The sequence below is a fragment of the Sapajus apella genome, unplaced genomic scaffold, assembly GCF_009761245.1.
Source record: "Sapajus apella isolate SASKATOON/1434 unplaced genomic scaffold, GSC_monkey_1.0 scaffold20, whole genome shotgun sequence".
In the NCBI taxonomy this organism is placed as follows: Eukaryota; Metazoa; Chordata; class Mammalia; order Primates; family Cebidae; genus Sapajus; species Sapajus apella.
Window position 1 is genome coordinate 11,857,205 of NW_022436960.1, and position 17,317 is coordinate 11,874,521.

General features: G+C 51.6%; 1 protein-coding gene across 4 annotated transcripts in view; it reads left to right on the forward strand.

Moving 5' to 3' along the window:
- The first annotated feature begins 1,798 nt into the window (after nucleotides 1-1,798).
- Nucleotides 1,799-17,317, forward strand: part of CCDC88C (coiled-coil domain containing 88C) — a 150,101-nt gene continuing 134,582 nt past the window's right edge. For 2 of the 4 annotated variants that reach the window (XM_032287622.1, XM_032287624.1), the window contains exons 1-3: nucleotides 1,799-2,034; nucleotides 2,807-2,907; nucleotides 12,548-12,656. In XM_032287622.1, coding sequence (XP_032143513.1) covers nucleotides 1,975-2,034; nucleotides 2,807-2,907; nucleotides 12,548-12,656 — 270 coding nt within the window. In that variant the 5' untranslated portion in view covers nucleotides 1,799-1,974. Of the gene's footprint in view, nucleotides 2,035-2,107; nucleotides 2,285-2,806; nucleotides 2,908-12,547; nucleotides 12,657-17,317 lie in introns of those variants that run through there. The other 2 variants (XM_032287627.1, XM_032287623.1) reach the window with 2 other exon arrangements.

Sequence of the window (17,317 nt, forward strand, 5' to 3'; positions counted from 1 at the left end):
CTCCATGTTGGTCAGGCTGGTCTTGAACTCCCGACCTCAGGTGATTCCCCCGCCTCGACCTCCCAAAGTGCTGGGATTACAGGCGTGAGCCACTGCGCCCGGCCAAATGTAGAATTTTCTTTCCAGCATTTTACTACCATAAGGATTCCAGACTTCTTGCAACATGTGCTAAAATCTTGAACTCGTCAGACGACTTCTCTCTGGCCTTTCCCCTCATTATTTTAGGGATCAAAACATCTTCTTCGACCTGAGACGCTGCTCCAAAACTTGTGGTGTCTTCCCATCGTTTCTGGTATAAAAATCAAAATCTTTGAAATGGTTTCCAGGACATTTCATGATTCACAACTGAAGCTCCCGCACAGCCATGGCACACACTCCTCTTTGATCTCAATTCTTTCTTGTGGTCTTTGCTTAAGCCACTGTTTTTCAAATTTCACAGAGCAACCCATTAGCGTTGTTAAATTAATCTGCGGGTTGAGTGCCATCTCGGGGGGCGGAGAAGCAATTAAGGAACTCTTCTAATCAGCTTCTGGTGCACAACAAAACCATGTAGTCTGGAAATTTTACTTCCTCCGCAGTCCCCCATTGTCTTTTATGCTACGCCGCCTTCCACAGCCCCCTTGGCTCTCAGGCCATAATCTCACAACCCTCCCAGCCCAACGGGGTCCGCCAGCGCTGGGCTGTAATACTACGCGCCACCAGCAGATGCCGCAGCCCCAACACTCCACAGAGCCAACTTTCAAAATTGCCACCCAGCCGGCCGGCAGCCATTTAGTGCTTGCTGTATACTTGCTCAGCGCCACGCAGAGTGCTTCGGGTCAACCCTACACTAGTTGGCACAGCTGAGAAATGCAGCCATCGTGAGGGTTAAATTAGTAAAATGGTCCACAGTGCTTTGAACAATGACCGGCTGGTGGTGTGAAATTATTACCAGGCCGAAACCAGCCTGGAGCCGCGGCCCCGCTCCTGCCTCGTGCTGTCTCGCACGGGGGTCCGGCCCCTGACCTTGCCTTCCAGCTAGTTGAGCCTTTGCCCTTTCCCCTGTCGCCTGCCACTAAGCTGCTGCTAGGAACCCCGGCTGGAATTTAGCTCCCCTCCGGCAAAGTGGTGGGGGCGGGCGGGCCCGGGTCGGGGAGGCCACAACACCTGCTTCCTGCAGGAACTTCTAGAAAGCAGGCAGCCCGGAAAATGGTACTGTGGGGCGCGAGGGACCGCACCCCTACTGTGTAAACTCACCATAAAGTTTCCTCCTTTGCCCTCCGGCCCGGCCCCAGGGCTGGAACGCGTTTCTCGCGCCTGGCACGACCGTGAGGAGGGCGGGTTTGCGGGGCCTCTTGGCCGTAGCTGGGGCCGCACCTGCCAGGAGTGCGCAAAGGTGCAGGGCCGAGCTCCCCAAGCCCGAGGCGGGCGATGGCCTGGGGGCGACCTCGGAAGGCAGGGCGTCCCCGCAACCGGCGCGCACCAGTGCTCGCGCCCCAGCCCGCACGTGGCGCTCCGGCCCCCGCTGTAGGCGCACGCGCGCAGGGAGGCGCCACGTGCTGGGGCCTCACGCTCGGGGAGGCTGTGCTCCGCTAGGGCGCGCGGTCCCACAGGCAGAGAACCGGGCCCCGCGACTCATCCGCCGCGGGCCACCAGCGCCCTCTCAGCTCCCCGCGCAGCCGCGTCCCGCGCCCGGGCTCCCAGCTCCCGGGCTGGCACCGCGAGGCGGCGCGCCGGTCGCACAGGGCCGCTGAGGGGCGGGGCCGCCCGCATTGTTCCTCCCCGAGCGGCGGGCCCTCCCCTTCCCCCAGCCCCGGGCGGGGCGCGGGGCCGCCAAAGCCGCGGAACGTGGGCTCGCGCGCCCCGCCTTTGTCTCCCGGGCGCGAGCCGCCGTAGCCCCGTGCCCGCCGCTCGCTGCGGATCCGTTTTGTGCCGCGGCGCGGGGGCACCGGGACGCGGGCCGGCGGGCGTGGAGCCGGCGGGCGCAGCCTCAGCATGGACGTGACGGTCTCGGAGCTCCTGGAGCTCTTCCTGCAGAGCCCGCTGGTGACCTGGGTGAGTGCGCCTGGCTCCCCGCCCCTTTGTTGGTGCACCGGCTCCTCTCTCGCCTGGCGGGGGACGCAGCAGACCCGACCCGGCTGGGGCCCCGGGTGGCTCTGGGACGCAGGGGACGCAGCAAGTGGCTCCCCGCCTGGTCGGGGCCGAGTCCTGGAGTCTGGAGCTTTCTAACTCTGGAGCCGGCGCCCCCGTTGTGCGTGCGGCGCGGGACCCCGCCGCGCTTTCGGCCGGGCCAGGAGTCAGGCGGGTGGGTACACCTGTTCCCGCCGGGGCGCTAGGCTGGCGGCCTCGGGGCGGACCGGGTCCCAGTGGTCACTCCCGTCCCCCGGGAGCCACTCCCGAAAAAGACCCCATTCTTCCCAACCAAATCTGTTGTAGTTTCTGAAACCCTGAAACCAGCGGGTGGATGGCGGTGACGGGTGGGGAATGGGGGGCGCCGAGTGGGAACGTGAACAGACTGGGGTGGGCGCATTGATTTACGATGGATCTGAGACGTGAGACATTTGTTGAAAAGCCCTTTTTTTTTCGCTTTGGAACCCTGGAGAAAAGTGGCGAGGAAGTTTTCCTCCTCTCGTCTCGTGTCTGTTGCCTGGCGCGGGACGCGGGGAGGGGAGAAGGCCGGGCACGGTGCCTGAGGCAGGGTGGGGTGGGCGTGGGTGACCCCTTTCTGCTCACACGGGCCCGGCCCGCCTGTGCCTGGGAGAGGTTTGGGCCGTTTGTGCGCATGGGGTGACTTCCTGCCTTTCTCTCCTCGTTTTCCTCCCTGCAGGTGAAAACTTTTGGCCCGTTCGGAAGCGGCAACCAGGACAACCTGACTATGTACATGGATTTAGTGGACGGCATCTTTTTGAACCAAATCATGCTGCAAATGTAAGTTACCTTCTTCGCAGAGGAAGGAAATAATGGTGCGTGAGAAAGTTTAAGAGAGTAGAAATGGAGAGTAAGGTTTCGTGGTTGGGTGGGTGGGGGGGGGGTCGCTGAAGGTGGAGACACATTAGTAGGTGTTTGAAGAACTCTAGGGCAGTGGGTTGAGCAGTTCGTTTGGTGAAGGGAATTTGGAATTGAATGACTGTCATTTACCTGGTGTAGATAGTGCAATTGACTTCAAACTCAAGGACTTAATTGTGGTTTGAGCGATGATATGAAAAAGTCCTCTTTTGGAGGGCAAGGAGCTGTAACGGAGAGTGTCTGGTTACAGGAAGTGTCGGGGTGGGCCAGGCATCCGAGGGTGACTATAAAGTTTCATTTTAGATTAGGTCGCTTGAGTTTCTGAGCTCCTTTACATTTCGTCTTCATTTTGCAGTTGTCCCAGAGCAAGTGCAATTGATTAAGTCCCAGTGTATGGACTGAGTTTAAAGTCAGTGTTCGGAGGGGCCCAGGGAGTTAGAGGTCATGGTGCTGTTCGTTTGGAAGCATGCAGCCTAAACAGGGTCTTGGTAGAAGTCACTCTTGCCGGCGAGGACATCCGACCACATCCTTTCCTGTTGCTGAGTTCTGCACAGCCTGTCTGATTGACAGTTTGCCACAGTGTAGGTGTTGGCTCCTACCTTTGCATTCTGTTTTTAACTCAGAACCTGCAGGGAACTGAGTGTCAATATGATTCACAGGCACTTGAAGCATAAAACATCCTCATGTTCTCTGTGGATCAGCCTCGTGTGCTCACCTATTCACCTACAAGTGAGCAAGTTGTCGCACTGGAGCATAAATCCATTAGCTAATGAGAAATCAGCTTCGTTTGTGGCTCACACAGGCAGAGGAGCAGTTTGCTTTGGCATATCCAGAAAGTGGCCTAAATGAATTGCCTTAAATGGCCTGTTTAAAAAAAAAAAATTTCAAGAACCTTGCTCCTTTTGTTGTAATAGGTCACTTGATGTCATGCTGCTTAATGTTTTTTAAAGGTTCACAGCTGTGGGTGCAGGAAGAAAAGTCACTACCAATCTTACCAATCAGTGTTTGATTAGATTGAACAACATAAATCTGTTGCCAGCTTTGGCAGGACTTCTTAGCTAACTTGGTTGAAACTGAGTTTTCCAGGGGCTGTCTTGTGGCATATTCCAGCTCTGGCCACTCTTCCCTCGTTCTGTTAGACCCTGAAAATTACTGGATTCCATTGGTGCAGTGACTAGTGAAACTTCAACCTGTCCTTCCCCAAGCCCAAGACTGTTTAATTAAAAAAACCAGCAGTGTCCCCAGTCTTTTCATTCAGCTCCTACACCCAGGCAGAGGGGGTAACAAAAGCACTGGGACTGTTTCTCTTTCTTCCCTGACCTTTGGAATTCCTGAAGCGTTTCCCACTTGCTTGTAAATCAGGAAAGCCTGTTGGACCATTCCTTTGAGAAATGCCAGCTCATCACTTGTTCGAATTTGGGCATTTGGCCTGTGGCTAAATTCAGGGGAGGGACTTTTCCCCTTCCCTGGGCAATTTGAGATGTTCTCTCTGTGATATGCCAGGGTAATCATTCCAGAAGTGGGAACTGGTAAATTGTAGCTCATAAGGCTTCAAGAAGTGCTCCTGGGTCCCTCTGGATGGCTTGAGTGCAGAGGAAGGGGCCATGGGGAGGCCGAATGGCTGGCTTTCCAGAATGAGGAAAGAGAAGAGAGAGTTGGATGGGCGTGGTTTCCTGCATGGGTGATCAGAATACCCCAGTTCCAGGTGATAGTAGTCAGAACAGTGTTTTTGTGTCTGGAAGCGGTGAGGACTGACTGGAAAGGACCCAGGGGGACCTTTTCAGAGTAGCTGAATTGTCCTGTAGAGTGACTAGAGTATGTTTCATTTTCCAAAACTCCCCGAATTGTGACTTGATGCATTTCACGCTTTGTAGAATTACCTCAATTAAAAAATAAAGGAAAGAACCCTGGCCCGAGTCAGATAGCCAGCTTGGATTCAAACCCTCAGTCTCCCTCTTACCAGCAGCGTGACACTGGGCACATCACTCAGTGCCGCAGTTTCCTCATCTATAAAATGGGCATAAAATACCTTCCTTAAGAGATGGTTGTGAGGACAGAATGAAACCAGGTGTTAACATTTAGCTATTTGCCTATGTAGGTGCCATCTTAATCCAGAAAGGATTTGAGGCACCAAGTAAAAGTTCTTTTTTATTTTTTTTCTGGCCTGCCTTTGCCCCACGTTCTTAGATCCTTGGATTACCCCACAGTTCTCAGCGCTTAGCCCTCTATCAGCGAGGTCTAGGGCAATGTTGGACTCTGGGACCCAAGTCCTAGCCCCGCATTTAGACTGTACTGCACTTGAGCCTGTTTTCACTTCTACCAAATGGCGACGTGTCACTAGCCAGCAGGTCAGGGGTGAGGCTGTTCTGCCTCATCTCCCATGCCAGGAGCTCCCGGACTGTGCTGTTTGCCTGTTTTGATTCCTTTGTCCCAAGCTGGTAGGAGCTGAGGAAATGGCGTTGAGCAGTGCTGCTAACAGCTCAGATAGGAGGCTGTTACCTAACACCTCGGGCCGCGTGGAGGTTGGCTGGGGGTCACGTGACTGCACCTGGCCCTTGTCTCTGGCAACCTGAGAAGGCTGTCGTAGTCTGTTGGCTCCTGGCCTCCTGGTGACATCAGCACCTGGAAGCAGGGAAGCCCTGCAGGTTCAGCTTTCTGGGGAGGCCCCGGGCTAGAAGAATTCGTGAATGAAAGTGAGGCATTGGGTGGCCAGGAGGGACAGGCCTGGGAACGTCTGCTTCGTAGCTCCTCTGCCCACACGGGGTCTCTGGTACCTACCAGCACCCAGGAGAAAACCAAGTTTGCTCTGGTTAATGTTGGACACATTTTTCATTCTCTCGTGGGAAAATTATTTATGAGCTTTGACCCTAGCATCAGGCAGACAAGTTGAAATCCCCACTCTGCCACTTGCCACTTCCTAGTGTTATTATGTTGGGCAAATGACTGAAACGCTGTTTTTTTTTTTTTTTTTCATTTGAGACGGAGCCTCAGTTGCTCAGTCTGGAGTGTAGTGGTGCCATCTTGGCTCACTGTAGCCTCCACCTCCCAGGTTCAAGCGATTCTCCTGCCTCAGCCTCTTAAGTAGCTGGGATTACAGGTGTGCACCACCATGTCTGGCTAATTTTTGTATTTTTAGTAGAGACGGGTTTCCCTATGTTGGTCAGGCTCGTCTCGAACTCCTGACCTCTTGATCCGCCCGCCTCAACCTCCCAAAGTCCTGGGATTACAGGCGTGAGCTACCGCACCAGACCCTGACTGAAACTCTCTAAGCCTCAGTTTGCTGATCTATAATAAGGCGATGGTGTTTTACCGATTTGGGGGAGGTTTAACTAAAATTGTGTACATAGACAAAGTCCAACACGTGTCTGTCATTGTGCAGGTGAGGCCCAGATCTGAGTTTTGTGTTGTGCCTGTGTGTGTATGTATGTATGTGTACCCATGCCCTCAACGCTGTACATCTGTACTTGTGAGGATAAACTGTCCACTTTGATGCAGTGGCTGAAGTTGGAACTTGGTACTAGGGCTAACAGCTTGTGCCCTTTAAGTTCAACCGTATTTGTTCAGGCTTGTTTGTGACCCCTGGTGCTAGCTGCAAAATTCAGGATACTGTGTTAATTATCAATAGGGGAGAAACATCCTTAGGGAAATGGGAGAGTTTCTTCACCTTGCAAAAAGCATTTGAAGAATAACTTTTCCCCCAATGCACTTGAAGGAGAGTTTATGCTCCCATTTTGCAGATGTAGAAGCTTAGGATAAAAGGGCAGATTTTACTTGTTGGTTGAATGAATTTGTATTGGTGCAAAAATGTTGGGAAAAAATGATTTTTACTTATGAACTTCAGTAATTTCCATCTTTTGGCTGCAGTGTATGATGCATGGGGGCTTTGAGTCCTTACAAATTACACAAACAATTCATGTTCATCCTAGGAGAATAGGAACATATACAGATGAGAAAAATAAAAGTTGCCCATGATCTTACCATGTGGAGGTAGCGATATTAGTATTCTGATGCCTTCCAAATGTTATCTGTGATATATATTAATACATGTTCTTAATGTATAAAGATTTTATACAAGTATATTGACTCATGCTATTGTTTTTTTTTAGCATGGGTACATATTTGTATAAAAATACATTGAACATGTATAAAACCATTTAGCATGCTTGTTTTTTTGTTTGTTTTTGTTTCTGAGACGGAGTTTCGCCCTTGTTGCTCTAGGCTGGAGTGCAATGGCACGATCTCAGCTCACCGTAACCTCCGCCTCCTGGGTTCAAGTGATTCTCCTGCCTCAACCTCCTGAGTAGCTGGGATTATAGGCATGCGCCACCACGCCTGGCTAATTTTGTGTTTTTAGTAGAGATGGGGTTTCACCATGTTGGTCAGGCTGGTCTCGAACTCCTGACCTCAGGTGATCCGCCTGCCTAGGTCTCCCAAAGTTCTAGGATTACAGGCATGAGGCATCCAGCCTAGCATGTTTTTTAACCTATGATAAATTATGGACTGTATCATTACATAGTTTCTTGATTTAGCTTTAAATTTAGGAAGTTTTTGGAATATGACCAAAAACTGGGGGCTGGCTTTCTCAAAGGAAGGGGGCAAGTTTGCTGTAAACCTAAATTATAACTCTAAAACTCTAGCAAGAGTTGGTTTCCTTTTTTCTTCTTCTTCTTTTTTTTTTTTTTGAGATGGAATCTTTTGCTGTTGCACAGGCTGGAGTATAGTGGCTTGATCTCGGCTCACTGCAACCTCTGCCTCCCAGTAGCTGGGATTACAGGCGTATGCCACCACGCCCGGCTAATTTTTGTATTTTTAGTAGAGATGGTTTCACCATGTTGGCCAGGATGGTCTTGAACTCTTGACCTGAAGTGATCCGCCTGCCTCACCCTCCCAAAGTGCTGGGATTACAGGCATGAGCCACCGTGCCAGGCTGGTTTCCTTTTTTCTAGTTGGAGGCGTTTATGGAAAGGAATCCCGGGGGGGCCCATATTTTGGACTTGGAACTCCCCATGTTCCAAGGAGCCACCAGATGTATCCATGTCTGTGTCCTGGTCCTGTCCTCTGACATCCTAATTCTAGAGTGTCGAGCTTTTATGTTTTAGGACTATTACATAAAGACAATTGTTGTTCTGAATGACAACTTTTGGAGAAGTGCATGTGTGTAACAGTTGTAATAGCATCTTCCTGTGGTACAGATCCAAGTGCAGTCCAAGTTTGCTAATGCAGACGTGGGCTTCATAGAACCACGTAGTCTTTCAGGGCTGGAAGGATCCTGTAGCCATTTTGCAGATGAGCACACTGAAGCCCAGGGAACTTTGGCTAGGCTTGGGACCTGGAGTAGAACCCACGTCTCCTGACTCCCATTTCCTATAGCTTGGAAAGGTGGGAGTCACGGGGGTGCTGGGCAGAGGGGAGACTGAGCTAGGCCTGCCTTAACCGTAGTTGAGGCTTTTGTTTTGATTACTGTCTTAATAGCCTCTCTTTACCCAGAGAGCCCTAGTTAAAGGAGGCAGTACTAACAATCATGACAATTAGCTGATTACTCATATGGTAAATGTCAGGGTTTTTTTTGTTTTGTTTTGTTTTGTTTTTTTTTTGAGACGGAGTCTCTCTCTGTTGCCCAGGCTGGAGTGCATTGACACTCTTTCAGCTCACTGCAACCACCACCTCCCAGGTTCAAGTGATCCTCCTGTCTCGGCCCCTCTAGTAGCTGGGATTACAGGCTCTCACCGCCATGCCCGGCTAATTTTTTGTATTTTTAGTAGAGACGGGGTTTTGCCGTGTTGGCTAGGCTGGTCTCAGACTCCTGACCTCAGGTGATCCACCTGCCTCTGCCTCCCAAAGTGCTGGGATTATAATGAGGCATAAGCCACTGCTCCCGGCCAGGGTTCTTTTAGAGTGTTGTTTCAGTGAGCTATTTTTTCCCACAACTGGGGAGAACAATAGCAGGGATGGTCAGAGGCTTCTGTGCTGTGATGTGAGGGGACTCCGAGGTTCCTGACCCTGGGTGTATGCTGTGCCTTTGCACGTGCTGGAGCTGTCCACAATGTGTACTGAGGCTTTCGGCTCCAGGCACTCCTGGGGTGGTCCCATCTGACTACAATGACAAAGATGAAAAAAGGAAAACAAAAAACAACACAGAAAAAGCGCTGCATGTTCTCTGAGTTCTGGTATTTTAAGAAGCGCATTTGTCACTTTGAAATTGATTTTCGTCTTTTAAGGTATCTACAGTAAAGGGAGGAGAATTGTACCTTTAAGAGAAATTATTTTATAATGCCAGGAACGCTTCTGTAGCAAAATGCCTTTGCAGTTTAGGTTCTGAACGCCTCTTCTTTTCCTGAATTAATTTCCACAGAACTCTTAACCTTTATTTTCTCAGTTATGCATGACTCCAAGAGAAACATGTAACATGTAAATGACTTGGCCACACTCCATCACTGTACTTCCAGAAACATTTGAAACGATTTCGATTTTTAGGTTTTTTTTCTTTGTCAATTTTCTACTAATTATTGGCTTTGAATGAGCCAGATGGCATTGAGGTTGATTTCCTTAACTCCCCACACCAACCCCCAAGAGGCTCAGCACCTTCATCACGGGGCCTGGATGACAGAAGGAACTGTGAAGACAGGCCCTCCTTTGAATTAGGCATCCTTCGTGGTATCTTGGGACTGTAAGATGGAAGGGAGGCCTTTGTTATGAAAAGCAGCACGCAGTCTATGGAAGGGTGGATGCAAATTCAGTAATGCGGAGTGCTCTCATCTAATGGGAAACATTTTCTGACACTGGGCATTTTGAGAAATGTCCTGTGTATAGATGAGGGAGGGACATGTTCATCACTTGATGTAGATTTCTAGTGTCATCACAACCAGACTCGACTTTTGCCTGAGGTTGGAAAATAAATGACACTTTGGGGATTTCCCACATGAATTAATTGTGTCTCTTAGAATTTCTTACAGGGTTCATTGTACACCATAGAGTGTCATAGATTGATCATGTCAGTTTCTCAAGATAGGATTTTTGTCCCTGGATTATAAATCACATGGAGGACCAGCCCAAGACCAATTCACATGACAGAGGGAGACCTGTGTTTAGCGGAACATTATGATTTCATTGGTGTGTTAAGTGAGAAAATGTACCATTTTGGCTGGGCACAGTGGGGCTCATGCCTGTAATGCTAGCATTTTGAGAGGCCGAGGCTGGTGGATCACCTGAGGTTGAGTTCGAGACCAGTCTGGCCAAAATGGTGAAATCCTGTCTCTACTAAAAATATAAAAATTAGCTGGGTATGGTGGCACACACCTGTAATCCCAGCTACTTGGCAGGCTGAGGCAGGAGAATCGCTTGAACCCAGGAGGCGAAGGTTGCAGTGAGCTGAGATTGTACCACTGTACTCCAGCCTGTGTAACAGAGCAAGACTCTGTCTCAAACAAACAAAAAAAAATGTATCATTTTAGTCTGGGCACAGTGGCTCATGCCTGAAATCCCAGTGCTTTGGGTGTCTGAGGCAGGGGGATGGCTTGAGGAGTTCGAGACCAGGGTAGGCAACATAGTGAGACCCTGTCTCTCTAAAAAATAAAAAATTAGCTGGGCCTGTAGTCCTAGCTGCCTAGGAGGCTGAGGCAGGAGGATCCCCTGAGCTTAGGAGTTCGAGGCTGTAGTGATCTATGATTGGTGCCACTTCACACCAGACTGGGTGACAGAGTGAGACCCTGTCTCTATTAAAAACACAAAAACTCCCATTTTTTTCTCCTTCTGTCTTTCTTGCTATTTCACGTATTTTTCTTTGTTCAGCTTTTATTTATTTTATTTTATTTTTTGAGACAGAGTCTCGCTCTGTTGCCCAGGCTGGAGTGCAGTGGTGCAATCTTGGCTCACTGCAACCTCTGCTTCCCAGGTGCAAGCGATTCTCCTGCCTCAGCCTCCTAAGTCGCTGGGATTACAGGTGCCCACCACCACACTTGGCTGATTTTTGTATTTTTAGTAGAGATGGGGTTTCACCACATTGGCCAGGCTGGTCTTGAACTCCTGATCTCAGGTGATCTGCCTGTATTGGCCTCCCAAAGCGCTGGGATTACAGGTGTGAGCCACCATGTCTGGCCTGTTCAGCTGTTAATTCTTTTAATCTTCAAATATATTTTGGCTAGGTTGGTTTTATACAATATAACATTTGGGGTCTGCACTGATATGTGATTGTTCTTTGTGGGGCTAGGAACGCTGGGAATGGAAACGGTGTTGACTGAGGGCCTGCGGTGGGCCAGGTGCTTGAGGCTGGGAGCACAAGGGCGAGGTGGCCCACCTGAAGTCCTGGCTTAGCAGTGGCAGGATTAGGATTCGACTTGAACCTCACTATCACAGCACAGCCTCATGGTCACCTCAGGACTGGAGGGCAAGATGCCTAGTGGCTAGTTGTTTCTATCCTCCTCCCGTTGGGAGGGGGGCTGGCATAGTTTGCCTGTGTGCGTGAGCAGTTCAGTCAGCTGTCTGTGCTCAGTCCAGAGATCATTGGGAGGGGGGCACCGTGGGCCCTCTGGACATCGAGTCTGGAAGCTTAGAACCAGCTCTGGCTGGGCGCAGTGGCTCACGCCTGTAATCCCAGCACTTTGGGAGGTCAAGGCGGGTGGATCACAAGGTCAAGAGATCAAGACCATCCTGGCCAACATGGTGAAACTGCGTCTCTACTAAAAATACAGAAATTAGCTGGGCGTTTGGCAAGTGCCTGTAGTCCCAGCTACTTGGGAGGCTGAGGCGGAAGAATCACTTGAACCTGGGAAGTGGAGGTTGCAGTGAGCCAAGACTGCACCACTCTTCTCCAGTCTGGCAACAGAGCAAGACTCGGTCTCAAAAAAAAGAACCAGCCCCATCCCTGTAGTTCCAGATGTCTGAGGAGGGGGCCGAGGGTCAGGGAGAGGCCTGGAGGGCTGGTGTGGGAGCCTGTGAGAGTTGGCTCTGGGGAGCGGAAGGGGAGCCACACTTAGCACAGTGCATGCTGGGAGATGCAGTTCCTTCTTACCGAGTACCAGCTTGGCCGGGAGACCTCCACGCAGGTGGCACTGAATGCAATGAGAGACAGACACCCAGATAGAACAAGAAAGTGGGTGTATCTGGGGGACCAGCAGCCTTCCGAGCTGAGAGCCTCAGGGGCTGATGGCATTTTCCAGGCTGAAGGCCCGGAGCAGATTCTCATCTATGCATTTATTCCCTCTGAACAGGTGATCATTATTAACAAACAGGTGTTCTGTATTTTCTTATAACTCAAAAATATACCAAGTAGGCAGCTGTTACCCACTGCCACTGACCATAGACAAACTAAAAGGTATTCTCCACGAGGAAGCCACGGGGGCAGGGTCAGATAGTTCAAAGAATTGTTTTAACTGGTATATGATATTTATATATTGTCCTGCCACTTTGGAATGCCCCAAATGGTTTTCCACCTGGAGAGGGGTTTGGCTAGGTTTTCCTTGCCACCGTTCTTCGCAGCAAACAATATGTTCTATCATACACTCAGCATTCATTAATATTCATAAACTTGATATTTCTCAACACATTCTCGTGTTTCTTCCCCTAGAGATCCCAGGCCCACAAATCAACGCATCAATAAACACGTCAATAATGATGTGAACCTTCGCATTCAGAATTTGACCATCTTGGTGAGAAACATTAAGACCTACTACCAGGTAAGGGCAGTTCTGCTGTCAGGAGTGGTGATGCGTGTCCGTCAGTGTAGCCGCTGGAACGGTTTTCCCGCAGGAGGCCGGGAGGAAGTGGTGCTTACGTCTAGGCCCCTACTTGCTGACAGCTGGTATGCTTCCACGTGAACCCTTTGTTGGGGTGTGTGAGGGCGAGGTGTTGTGTTGCTTTCCCTTGTTTGGTGAGTGTTCTTTGAGCTGTGTGTAGCGTCGTGCTGTACGCTGTGAAGGCCCCAGAGAGGAGCCTGTTTGCAGCCTCTGCCCTGAGAGTGAATGCAGTTGAATGGGACGTGCTGGGATGTGCTCCCCGAAGGTGACCCTGATGTGGTTGCTGTCCACGGCCCCTGGCTCAGTGGCTCTTTGCACAGGAGCCGTTCAAGGGTTGATGGAGAGGAGAAACCACAGAAGGGCTATGAAGACGGGACCAAGAATGTAATTGACCCACCTCTAGGCTGTAAGCAAGAGCACTGGGCTTAGGGAGCGTCTGTCTTTCAAGTGCTTACTGCGTCCGATCTGTGTGGTCAGTGGGTCAGGCAATCGGGCCTGATGGGGACGCACTCTTGAAAAACCCATCCCAGCCTTGGGAAGGCCAGTTGAGAATCTTTGATGGTGTTCGTGATCTCCGTATGGCCAGCACAATGGAAATGGACTGCAACTGTGAACCTTGGAGCCCTGATTTTCAAACCTTTCCTTAGCAGTGAAACTTTCCCCCTGTGTGATTTTTCTTGAGACCCCAGGTGATGCCCAGTGCTTCAGCTGTCTCCCCTGCCTCCAGGGGACACGGATGGAGACCTGCTCAAGAACAGCTGCCTCCCCAATTCACGCCAGTGCTTCACTCAACATGTGACCAGACTCTGCCTGAGACCTGTTCCTTGCACACGGCTTTCTGGGCTGGAACTTAGTCCTGGTTCTGGGATTTGGGAGCATCTTTGGATGTTGTGAGTCCTCTGTGGACATGAGGAAGGCCTCTGGCCAGCCGTGATGCCCTTCTGCCCTTCTGCAGTGGTTGCTGGTTCTGGGGTCCACTGAGGGACCACTGGGTGGGCTGTCAGGCAGAGTGTGCACTGTGGCATTGGGGTTGTGCTGGGCCCAGTTCCTGTTGAGGGCTGTGGTTGCTGCTGGAGCTCTTGCCTCTGTTTCAACACAAATTTGAAACTGAATGTGAGAGGGAGGGAGTGGACCATGGGCTGGGTTTTCTGAGATGGTTGTTTGCATCCTCTTCCCGTTGCCTGTGTGGGTGAGCAGTTCAGTGAGCTGTCTGTGCTCAGTCCAGAAACCACTGGGAGGGGGGCACCGTGGGCCCTCTGGACATCGCATCTGGAAGCTTAGAACCAGCCCCATTCCTTTAGTTCCAGATGTCTGAGGAAGGGGCGAGAGTCAGGGAGAGGCCTGGAGGGCTGGTGTGCGAGCCTGTGAGAGCTAGCTCTGGGGAGCGGAAGGGGAGCCGCGCTCTGCATGCACTACTGCTGTCTCCCTCGCAACCACCACAAGTGGGGGCAGTGGGGCTGCCAGTGACCTGGGCGTCTGTGATGAGGGCCTGGTGGCTCCACCAGCTGCTCAGCAGGTACGCAGGGGATGGGCCCTGTCTGCAGGTGCCATTCGTGACCAGCAGGTGCTTTCAGGACTGTGTGCTAAGTGCCAGGGGAAGCAGATGGTGCTGAAAGTTCAAGAGGCAAGGCCCCCTAACCCAGCCTGCATGCGGGGAGCTGGGGAAGGCTTCTTGGAGGAGGTGATACCTGAGTGGCGTTTCAGTGGACAAATGAGTTTCCAATTTGGAGGGTTGTGGGAGGGAATGGGCAAGGCTGGCCAGAGCCAGTGGCATAGCACTGGGCGGTGTCTCTGCGTCCGTCTTCCCCCTCCTCCTACACTGTGAGCTCTTGGGTGAGCTTGGGTATGAGGAAGGTCTCAAATGGAGGGGAGGTTTCTGCAGCTCTTTGTGAGTAGCATGGGGCAGTCAGGCTCTTGCTGCAAGCTGTTTGGCCATGAAGATGCCATCCCCTGGCCCTGCCAGCCCCGGAGGACTTCTGTTGGTGATCAGCCACTCTGAGGGCCCACGTCTGGGCCGGGCCAAATGGACTTGACGCTCACTTGAGACTGTGTGGGTTTGAGAAGCAGTTTGCCCCTCTTGGGGTACTGTACAGAGTTCCATAAGATGGGAAATAGCCACACAAAGTAAAAGATGGCCAGCCCGTCCCCAGGGGCCAGAAGGCCTTCCCGGTGGAAGGAGGACCCTGCGTCCCTGCTCTCCCTCCTTTTGTGCTGGGAGCTCTTGGAGGACCGGGCTGGTGTGCGTTGGCAGTCTCGGCCCAGCTCAGAGCAAATGGTCAGTAAATGTTTGCTGACGGCACTTGCTACTGGCAGGGAGAGGTCACTGCCCGTCAGTCCTGCCGCTTGAAGGAAGCTGACAAGACGGGTGTGTCCAGGGCCGGGCGCTCCGTGTGGACGGTGTTCTGGGTATTTTTTTTCCTTCTGATGTATGACAAAATAAAGTTCTTGTCATACAGGTCATACTGTATGTGCTCTCTCTAAACAGCTTGGAAAACAAGCAAGTAGCACGAGAAAAGACCAGCTGTCAGCCAGAGACAATCACTGTTAACATTTGTAGTATTTCCTTTCGGTTCTCGAGTGAATAGTTTTTGTTTTATGCCTTTGTGGTTGTGGCCATATATACAATTGCATATCCTGCCTTTTTTTCCCTCTCACCTAACAGCGTAGCACAAACATAACCGGCTATTATAGCAAAAGGACATTCCAGAGCGTCTCCACGAGAGCTGCGGCCCAGCTTCTTTTTGGGACAATAGCCCCAAAGGTCCTGAGAGCTTGGAATGAAGTGAGGCCGACATCGTTCTGTTGGGGTTCAGGGGAGCCCCCAGCTACCCTGAGAGGACGTTTCTCCAAGGTTCTTGGTCTCCTGCTCTCTCAAGAATGAGAGACGGGACCAGGTGCACTCGCAAAGTAAATACTGGACCCCAAACAGTGTTGCAGAAAAGTGATTTTATTTAGGTAGAGAAAGAGGAAAAAGAGAGGGGGAGAGAGAGAGAGAGAGAGAGAGTGAGTGTGTGTGTGTGTGTGTGTGTGTGTGTGTGTGTGTGTGTGTATGGAAGGGGACCCAAACATAGAGTCCAAAGGGGTGTGTAAGAAGGGGACTTTTAACCTGGGAGAAACCCCCACCTTCTCCAAGACCTCTGGCCAATGAAAGGAGTTCCTTAGAACTTCTGCTGGAGTGATTGACTTTTTGAGTCTTCCTGCACCCACGGAAAGTTAAAACAGAGACCATTAAATCTCCCAGATGGAGAGAGATGGGAGGGGGATATGGCGCTGGGAAGTTCTTGCCCTTAAAACTACGCCCCGTTGTGGACCAAGAAAGAGAACACCTTCCCTCAGTTCCTTACTCTGACTGGGGTGGCTGCATGGGTGGGCCTCCCTCTCGCCTGTGGCTTTTCGGTAGACACATCAAGGTCTCGGGGTCTGGCTCTGGGTCTTGTTTGCCAGGAGATGGCTCTGTGCTCCTAACTGCCCCCTTCTTCTCTGTGGCACACTGGAGCAGTGACAGTCTGGCAGGCCGGGCCTCTCCTAAGGAGCATGGCTGGGTTACTAGGATGCTCAAGTTGACCTCTGACCTGGGAAGGCAGAGGGCATAGGTCAGCAAGTGGGTGGAAACCAGTGTGGCTGAGATCCCGTCCCAGCACCAGCGTCTAAGCCAGATTCTCTACCTTCCTGGCTTACTGCATTGGACTCTTCTGGGATTGGGGCCTTGGAATCTGCATTTTCAAAAGTTCCCCAGCTGCTTGAGTCTCACCATCCCAACAGGATTGAGAATCGGTGGGTGAGAGCGGTGGTTCTCAAAGTGTGGTCCTCAGATCTGCAGCCTCACCAGGAACTTGTTGGAGATGCAGATTGTCGGGCCTGTGTGTAAGTCGGGAGTCTATTTTAACAGGCTCCCAGGTGATTCTGAGGCACATGCCCGTGAGAACCACTGGAATCACTGGGTTAGAACATTTCTGGCGATTTCTAGAAGAGTCGCATTGAGCTAGATCTCCTGGGCAGAAGGAACTCAGTCCCACCAGGAGACCTTTCTCCGTCATGTACACCAGATGCACGTCTCATCACCCCCGGACAGGAAGGAGGGTCTCAGCCTGGAGGGAGGGGAAGGAGAGGATGCAGTGACCAGGAGGTTACCGGAGGGAGCAGGGGGTGTTGAGGGAGCTGCTGGGAAGGGGCAGAAAAAGCCAGAGTAGGACAGAGCCTGGGAGAAAGAGCACCTGGGACAGTCTCTGCATTTTGGAGAAGAAAAGGCTGGCCTGTCCAAGGTGAGGGCACTGGCTCTAGAACAGCACCCTCAAATGGGACATCTGCTGAGCAGCCTGGACGACAGGTGAGGCTGGACCGGAACCCCATGCTGCCTCAACCTGGCTGGCCAGAGTTACCCTGTGTCCTCCCATGCTTGTTTAACTCATTCAACAGCCAATGTCCATTTCATCTGGCTTTAAAATTCTTTAATTTAATTTTTTGAGACCGGGTCTTGCTCTGTCACCCAGGCTGGAATGCACTGGCGTAGTCTCAGCTCAGTGCAACCTCCCCCTCCACTGAGCTCAGGCAATCCTTCTGCCTCAGCCTCCCGAGTAGCTGGGACCACCAGCATGCACCAC